Below are 9,137 nucleotides of genomic sequence, written 5' to 3' on the forward strand. Positions count from 1 at the left end.
AACCGAGGTGTACCACAGACAGGTTGGGGGGTTGGATCCTTTGGGGGAGAGGGCTGTGTTGGCGTTGAGGTCGCGCTGGGCCAGGAGCGCCCGCCTGTCGGTCTGTCGGGGTGCGGCGATGGTGGCGTTAGGGGTTGGGGCGCCGTACAGGTGCCTGCAGCATTGCTGCTGCTTGGTTCTTCTGAGATTCGTGCAGCTCGAGTGCGATGCGATGGAGACGAGGTGGGCCCGGCGCCGTGCTGCTGCTGGTGCTGTTGGCTTGGAACGCGAACTCTTGTTTAAATTAGGCCCATATGCCGGTCGGTTTTGCGCGTTCTAGCCCTGACTGCTATAGCGGGTTAGGGGGTTATGGTGCCCCGTATGCCACGTCGATCCCTCGATGCGGGTTCCACCGCTACAAGGTCCATGCCTGGAACCGCGTCGAACGCTTTCGTTCCGGGCAGTGACGCGTCGCGTGTGAGCTGGCTGGTACGAGTGCATGGAAAGAAGGGGGGCCTTATGTTGCTGCGAGTGGGTGTATGCTGTGCAAGTAGGCGTGCGCGATACATGGCTGGCATGCCGGTTTGCGGATGTAAGGTGCGGAGGGGTCACGCGCTGTGGCGCGAGATCCACTATCCCCTGTCCGACATCTGGCGTTCTGTATGTCAGTTCATGGATGAGTATCCATTCTCCGGCAGGTTGTCTGACGAAGAGTGCGTAGGTGCACGCATGTCGGGGAGGTCCCACACGGGTGCCATATGGTAGGAACACACGTGGTGGAACACACACAGACACACATGCATACACGGCGCGAGCTGAGACATCGCGCATAACCAAACTTTGGATTTCGCAAATCAAAAGGAGTCGCCTTAACTTATGTTTCGATGTGTGTATGAGCTAGGGTGCCGCAGGCAATTTAACTGACCCGTGGGTCAGCTTGTTTTGGATTGTTTATCTGTTGGGCCGGCCCCTGCATTTCAACCCATGACAGTAGCGGCTGTCAGTATGGGATAAATCAAGCGAGGGAGTTAACGAATGGAATCTGAAGATTATGTGTATCACAAGCATCGTTGCTGTACCACCTGAAAGCGGCCCATGCCCTGTCCGACAGGTCCATTCGTTCCGTGGCATTTGAACACGCATTATCACCACGAATCAAGCAGCATATAAAAATTTTGGGGTCTTTTGAAATGTACTTCTAAACTGTAGAGTTGTATTGTAAACGCCCCGTAAAGATTCGACGGACAACTGTCTCGGAGTTTGCCTTTGAAGTCAAGTTGCAATGTCAGAAGGGGCGGGCCCTGAAGAGCGCGCGGCTCGGAGCTACCGCGCCGCTGCCGAGGACGAGCTGCTAGCGGCATTGAAACACGAGGTGTGCGAAGGCGATCCGTTGGGCTGCAGAGCCTCTCGACGCATCTGGGAAAAGCATTCCACAGCAAGCAGGCAGGAGAGGATAGCGTGCTCATCAGTGCCTGTTGCCTTTAGCTTATGTCTTCCTGGCCTTATCGAACGTTTGTTGCGGTAGATAGGCAGGAAACATTTTTCCCGAATGTTTTTATCCTGCCAGAGTGCTAGTTGAGCCAAACTGCCACTGTCCATGTTCCTTTTCCTATCTTCTTTTTTTGCGCTGCTGTTGCTGCTGTTTCTGGTGCTGCCGCGCTGCAGACAATTGTCCGCACGATATCTTACAAGGAGGACACAGGTGGTCAGGACCCGCCGCGGAACTCTCCACCGTCGCTTGCCGCTGGTGTGTGCGTCTTGAATCTTCCTTACTCATACGATTGCCCGAATTATTCATTGCATTTGCGTGTCTTCGTTAGAAATTCAGCCGTAGATAGGTGGCAACCCCATTTCTGTCCCGTCCATTTTCCAAGCGCTCGCAAAACATATGGCCATGAATTGGGCCGCGCACCGCAGCATGCTCCGCTCCCGTAGGCTTCCCTTCTTGCTGACTCGCTGTTCTGTGCTCTGCCCAGCCACGTAAATCGAAACCGGAGATTGCGCGCAAGTATTTCAAAACGAGTGAATGATTGAGATGGATATAATAATGTCGTCAACACAACTCGACACCACACCAACGCGAAAAGCGCACACAAACCTTTCAAGTGGCCAGGTCCTAGTCCACACAATGTCGACGTAAATTCGCAGGCGCCTTCGGCAAATACGCCAGTGCAATTGCGGCCGAGCGGCACCTGAGCCCGGTGGCGGTAATGGGGTCGGTGGGGGTGCCGGATTCCCGCGATGCGCTCCCCAGTGAGGAAGAGCTGGCACAGCGTTTGGCACAGCAGGTACGGTTACATGCAGTGCAATTGGTTTTTCCCATTTCGGGAACTCGATAGCCGTGTTGCTGTTGTAGTGATGATCGTATTTCATTTATCAGCTTTGCGTCGCGGAGCCTCGCCTTGTGACTAGCTCCAGCACGGCACAGTCATATGTGTATGCTCCATGCAGCAAGCAAGCGAGCTGGATACGGGTGAAGGGGAAGGTGAAGGTGGAGGTGGGAATTCGGCTGTGGTGCACCTCGGTTGCGTTACCCAGAGAGGTGCAGCGAGCCCGTGTGCGGCTTCCGTACCTCGTTTGATTGGTCGCCAGTGTGTCACGGGGCACGTGAGATCAATGGCGTGCTGAAACGGGCCTAGGGTGTGGACGTGGGCTCGCTGTGGTTGTGCACCTGGCCCTGCAGGCGGAGGCAGCGTACAGCGCTGAAAGGGCCTCTGGCGGGGGTTTGGTGGGTCGCAGCGGCATTGCATCCAAGCTGCAGAGCGCCGCGGACAAGTTTGCGCGCATGGTACGAAAGGGTGGATGTGGGTGAAAGCGGTAACGGGGAACGAAAACCGATGAAAGCCGGAATTCCGTTATTGAGCACTTGAGGACTGATTTCGGCGGGGTATGGGATGAAGCGAATAGAGAAGAAGGTTAAGCTGAGAAGAATATAGAATATAACATGTGGGCGAATGGATTGCAGAACTCTTCAGAACGTCAAAGAGTTATGGGATCATCTGACAAGGACCTGCACGCGGGATGCACTGCGAACAGAATTTTTTGAATAACTCTTCAACGTCAAAAATCACGTTTTAAACCACATTTGGCACGCTAAAACTCGCCTTTTGCTTGCATTATTCAGGTGGCATTGGATAAGGCTCCCACAGATTCAGGAGCGGCGGATCCGCATCCTGACTTTGCACGTCAAGTTGTGGCGGTGGAGGCGGACCGACACCAGGAAGGGACGGCGGCGGCGGATGCGCGGTTGCAGCAGCCGCCGCGGCCGCAGTAGTTGTATCTCAACAACCTTAACTAGCCGAAACAGCCGTAGCTACAGCTTAAGAAATATAGCCGGTAGTAAGCAAGGATAGGTGCGATGGCGGCGACGTGCCCTGCCGCCAGTTTCAAGGCGTTTTTCGATGTAAATTGGAGTTAACACCGGTGGTTGACGGTTTTCCAGGGATTTGTGAGGTCCACGGATTTCTTGTGGATTTAAATTGATGGATGGCGTACCGAGGAATTATCAAACCGTATCTTTGCATATTTAATCTGTTGCGTAACGACAAGCATTACTGATAGCGCCCTCCTCCATCGCATGCGCGTGCACACAACGTACACAAGAAATACAGTAACACTGATCCCATGCACATGGGGGGGATGTCAATGGACAATCTGTCACCACATGGGTGAAAGTGCCACAACCCTGAAGCATGAACTCGCAGACGACTCCTTGGTGGATGATTTTTCAGTTTTACCTCGTCACTGAGGCGCTCCGCTTCCACGCTGCGTGTTACACCTAGTGCCCGCAAGCCCACGGCCAAAAACGCCCTTCAGCAGGGCACAATCCCTTGACAGGAGGATTGCCAAAGAGAAATCGCGAGGTCGATTCAGAGGTGGTGTGTTCGCCAACTCTCCTGCGCGCGCCCTCCTCCGGTTTCCTAAGTCCAAAATCGGTACCCGGGCGAAAGGTGTACCCAGGCCTTGCCAATGGGGAGAGCTGAAAAGGGACGCAAAGGTCAAGGCGAAACTTTCCCCCCCTCAGGGACCGGAGTGAGTGGATCATACCGTCTACGAAATATATACCCGATTGCACAACATTCATAATAATGCGATAATCATCCAGGAACGTGTCGGTTTCCTTGAGCCGGGTAAAACGGGGCCCCTTCGAATCCGTACAAGCTGGCTGCTTAGTTGCATGAACGATAATTGCTGCTTGGTGCTTCAACCTCCAACCCCGGCCCCCTTTTTAAATAATCCTTGCCCGGCATCGCGCAGAGTAATTATATGCTTGCGTAGGCATGGCATGTTGCAGAAAAGCATAGCTGCTTGTCTTGATTTTTCTTCATCCTTCTTCGCCAAAAGCAGGATCCGTACACAGCAGGGCTGAAGGACGGCAGCACACTGAAGCGCGGGGCTCATGATCTGTAGAGATCATGAGTCTTTCTGTGAACAAAACACTAATCCACATCGCAACACGCGCGCGAGAGAGAGACAAAACTGAAGTCATGCGAACTATATATTAACTCATCGCATCTGATCCTGATCTAGTGTCGTAGCAGACTACTAAATCAGCAAGCTTAAGCGTCTATCAAAACGGTTTTCCAACAGCTCACGAAAACTGTGAGAGGGAGGCTGTGCGGGGTGGTAGCTTATCCCTCTGGTCGGCGACTTACTCCCGAAGCAAGCGTAGGAAAACATGTAATGAAACTTAATCTCAGATGCCGATCAGAAGCAGGGTTGCCTCCTCCCCCACCGCTCATCTGCGGGTGTGAGAGGACGGGGAGGGAGAGTACCCGGTAAAATGCAAGCAGTAGTAATCGCTCCTTTCCCCTCTTTCCGTCTTCTTTCCCCCAGTGTATGGGCGTTAAGGGGCTTGCAAACACGATTCGTCCCTCGTAGGCTACGCGTGATACAGTAGCCAACGTGAACGAACGGAAGGCTTTGAGCGTCATCACGGAATTCATACGCGTCCTTGAAAAGCCTTCGCACGCGCGTCGTGCAAAGGTTTACGATAGGTGCACGATGAGCGTACAAAGGTTTATGATATGTGTCTCGCTTTAGCTTTATTTGCCAAATAGGCAGCAGAGTCGCGCTGAAAAAAACCTGCTCGTGGAGCGGCTGGTCAACTTTGCCATGGAGCCGATTTAAACCCATCCGTCTATAGATTTCGTGAATGGCCAGTGAACAAACGCTGGATGGTGAGGATGCTGAGATATTACAGGATGTATCGCATCGTAAGGGAGAAACAGGGAGAACGGAAACGATTTCGACGACGTGGACGACAGTGCCACTACAGGAGCTCTCCATCTGTCTCGTGCTGAGCAGGGCAAAAGGCTGTAGCACACCTGCAACCCCCCTATGCTATGCTAAGGTACCCGCTGTGTGTTTCATTCAAACAGTGCCGATGATTTTGTCAGCTGCTGCCCAACTGGAGAGGTGCCGTATCAGGGCCGAGGTGCCGTATCATGGGCTGCTAACCATGGCCGCCCATGCACTAGATAGCAACCAGCGGCCTGCACAGCATCTACTCAAAAAGTATGACAGCCTGTGAATGCTCGCTGTAGAGAGTCGGCCTGTTTCCCGTCTTTGTTGGAATCAACTACCTGCAGCTGCTTTTGCATTTTTTTAAAAAATATCGGAACCGCTTTACAGGGAACTGGAATTCCAACTTCCTACTGGAATTTCTCAACATCGGAACGATGTTAGCGATAGCCGCATCTCCAGGAGACCGCACACAACAGGGAAACGGCGCCGCCCGGCAATAAGGCTGGTCTCTGCCCATCATCCCGCGACATCTGTTCACCTGCCGCAGCTCTGGGCTCCCCTGGGGATCCGTATCCGCCGCCGATACTTGCCATCCACCTCCTCTCCGCACAGCTTCAGATGCGGTTTTCAGGGCACTCACGGCACAGACAGACAGACAGACAGAAAGACTACATGTAACAAATTACTCCACTCGTGTTCTTCCCCTTGTAGCAGGTGCCCTTCCCGGTGTTTGGCTGTCCTACCAGCCACCTGCCACCACACCCGGTCCTTGTTGTTCCAACTTCTACGACTCTCTTCTTCAGCAGGTACTGCCGGTAATATCAGCCCTTCCTTTAATGCTCTTGCCGCCACTGCTACTGCTACTACTGCTGTTGCTTTTGTTGCTGTTCTTGTTCTTGTTGCTGTTCGCCGTCCGCGCCGCCTTGTTGCCGTACTCCCGCCTCGGCGTCTTCGTCCATGTCATCTGACAGGCCGCCCAGGAGCTCCAGGAAGGGTTCGTAATAATCCCGGTGTTCCACCGCGCACTGGAGAAAGGCCTTAAACTAACAACGGTCGAGGCGGTTATGACAACGGGATTTAGTCCGTGTGGGCATTGGACAGCATGTAAGTTCCAGAACCACGGGGGAAGGCAGGAAGGCGAGAGAGAGACCGAGATGTCAACACGGACAGCAGGCGTGTCTGGAAGTGAGGTGTGATGTGTTGGGCGCGCTGAGTGCGGAGGATGGTGAAGGCCCTGTTAAGTTGACGTACTGACGCTCCTTGCTGACCGTTGGTTAGTTAACGGTTGGTTGGACGAGCATAACCAAAGTAGTTACCCGAGATTATCGCACAGCGCCCTTTCTGTGGCCCGTGTCATCACCGCGTTCAAACGCGTCCTTCACCTTCGTGCCCCACCCTTTTTATTTTTTAAAATAAACGTCCTTAAGCCTATAAATTATTAGTGGCTAGAATCTGACAACAGGCGAGTGTCGAAGGACAAGGAAACCAGAAAAGCGAGGAAAATGTGAGCTCTAGCTGTACGATAAGTACGGAGGCATCTACGGGATACAGTTACTTACTGTTATATCCAATCCCGTAAGTCCATATTTAATTCAATGACGGTGGCTCCGATGATATAAACAGGGCTGTGCCCATATGGTAAATGATGATCATCAAGACGGCTTTCGTTGGCGTTTTTTCAGTTGTTGGCGATTAAAGCTAAGTCCCCACATTCCAGCACACCGATTAAAACGGCCTAGAGGTTTTCTACATGTTGCCAATCGGATACCAATAACCACCAACCGCTAACTGAACCCACATGATCCTGGCACTCCTCAATGTAGTCCTTGCCCGCTGCCTTGGCCTCGTTACGACATGATACCCACGTCTGAATAAAGTTGAGTTCGGGAAAAAAACCCAAAGGGTAAGGGGCAACGGGGTAGGAAGGGTAAAGGTGGGAAGCAAAACCTACACAAAGCAAGTGGAAGCAGGGAACGTGCGTGAGCCGGGCTTGGGCTGGGCGAGGGGAAATGCACTGCTCGTGCGGGAATCCGCAGTGCTTTGCTTCGAGCGTGAAGTTAACACATACAAGCGGCATCCGCAATGAGGTCATGTTCCATATCAGTAGAATTCCTCGTCACACCTGATGTTGCACCTTGCACTCTCCAGCCTCTATGAACTGACAGATGGGACATCGCGACAGGTCCGCTTCTGAAGCCTCCTTGTCAGGGGTTTCTAATGATGAATCTGGATTTGACCCGGGTGCATCAGGTTCAGGATCGTCGGAATGCAGCGTCTTCCGGCCGGCGTCCGCGGCGGTGGTTGCCGATGATGATGACGACGACGGCGAAGGTTTCTCTTCAGGCATTCCGTCAGGACTATGTCGCGATCTATTATGAGCTACTATTGCTATAATAAGTTGCACGTGTTGACGTAGTGCTAGTCAATGCAAGGAGAGGGTGTGCGCAAGCTTACTAAAGATAGAGTCACATTGATGGTCGAGTTTCAAGTTCATACCACTTGCTTGGCAAATGCGCAGCTCATCACCAGCGTTCGCTGTAAACAACGGTAAGTCGTACCTGGCGCAACGAGCTGATGACACTGACCTTAAGCCTTACACATGTGTTCTGACGGAAGGTATTCATGTTCTTGTCGCTTGCACTCTTGCGAACAAGACTTTCAAGTTATGGGCAGCTTCCAAATTATGGGCAGCTTCCATGTGAAGTTCCGCAGGCCACATTCCTTTCCTTTCCTGATTTTATGCTCATGCCTGAATTTCGTGTTGCTCATAAACTCATAGGATGCAACCACAATCTTTAACTTATAAACGTTGCGCTTGGTGATTCAACTTCAGGGCGTCGGTTGATCCCCGTCGACGTGACGAGACGGCCGAATGCCTTCTCCAAGCGAGGCACCGGATAATCGCCGGCAGCTTCAATTGCTTCAGGTACGTACGTGACCGGGTCATGACAGCTTGGCTTTCTGACTGGCATAGGGCTTTACCATCCTCGATGGAAAGGCAGCTGTCAGCGCCTGCAGCTACAGCTAGAGCTAAAGCTACGACCTGCTACCGCTGCTACTGCCGTAGGAGGAGCTTCAGGTGCTGAAAAGCCGTTGGGGCCGGGCGCTGCACCTCCAACGCACCTACCCAACGGAAGCTCCTGCTACAGCGCCCTTTCCCATTGTGCTAAACTTTCAAATCGAGCCTTCACCCGCCGCAGCAGCCCACTACGACGTCTCCGACGTACGGATCCAAATTCGCTTAAGTCGCGCGGCTCTGCAGCTTCCTCTCTGGTCTTCTGTAGATGGTGGCAGTGGCGGTGACGGCGGCGTTATGACCCGTGGGACAGCTTCGGTCCCGTCACAAACGCTGCCCGCGGGAACCGAGCTGCGCATTCTTTCGGACGAGCTGCCACGCCGGCTCCGAAAACGCATGGAGCAAGAGCTCATCCGCGTCTGGTTGAGCGCCTTGGCGGTTCCGGAGCCGGTTCAACCTAACTCCGCCGCCGCCGCCGGGCCTGCTGCTGCTGCTGCTGCTGCTGCTGCTGCTGCTGCTGCTGCGCGGGATGGTGCTGGCGGCGCCGGTAACGGCAGCAGCGTACGGCCCTCCGGGCCATACGGGCTGACCGCCGCGGTGTCGTACATGCAGGAGCGCTTCGTATCACTGGTTTGCCTAGTTCCGGAGCTACTGGAGCCGTACCAGGTCGAGGACGAGCATGGTTCCACCGTACGGCGGTACGCAATCGTACACAATCACGACGAGGAGGAAGAAGCCGTCGTGGGTACGACCGATGCCGGCAGTGACGGGGTACCGAGCGCCGGCGTAACGCCTCGCGGCGGCGGCAGCGCCGACAGCGCTACTGCGGTCGGTACGGCAGATGGTAGACATGAAGGTGGCAAGGACTCCGCCGCGGCTTGTGTTGGTGGCGGCG

At 53.8% G+C, this 9,137-nt stretch overlaps 2 protein-coding genes across 2 annotated transcripts in view; both read left to right on the forward strand.

The window, feature by feature from the left end:
- Positions 1-1,261: 1,261 nt before the first annotated feature.
- On the forward strand, positions 1,262-3,253 carry VOLCADRAFT_96457 (uncharacterized protein; the record flags this gene model as incomplete). Its single annotated transcript, XM_002955470.1, has 5 exons — positions 1,262-1,351; positions 1,645-1,726; positions 2,128-2,267; positions 2,663-2,767; positions 3,104-3,253. The coding sequence occupies 5 exons, from the start codon at positions 1,262-1,264 to the stop codon at positions 3,251-3,253; spliced, it is 567 nt and encodes a 188-aa protein (XP_002955516.1).
- A 4,398-nt stretch (positions 3,254-7,651) lies between these two features.
- Positions 7,652-9,137, forward strand: part of VOLCADRAFT_96458 (uncharacterized protein) — a gene marked incomplete at both ends in the record, with an annotated part of 9,779 nt that continues 8,293 nt past the window's right edge. Inside the window, 4 exons of the mRNA XM_002955471.1 lie at positions 7,652-7,773; positions 8,060-8,156; positions 8,294-8,692; positions 8,855-9,074. Coding sequence (XP_002955517.1) covers positions 7,652-7,773; positions 8,060-8,156; positions 8,294-8,692; positions 8,855-9,074 — 838 coding nt within the window. The remainder of the gene's footprint in view (positions 7,774-8,059; positions 8,157-8,293; positions 8,693-8,854; positions 9,075-9,137) is intronic.

Source organism: Volvox carteri (genome assembly GCF_000143455.1).
Source record: "Volvox carteri f. nagariensis unplaced genomic scaffold VOLCAscaffold_52, whole genome shotgun sequence".
In the NCBI taxonomy this organism is placed as follows: domain Eukaryota; kingdom Viridiplantae; phylum Chlorophyta; class Chlorophyceae; order Chlamydomonadales; family Volvocaceae; genus Volvox; species Volvox carteri.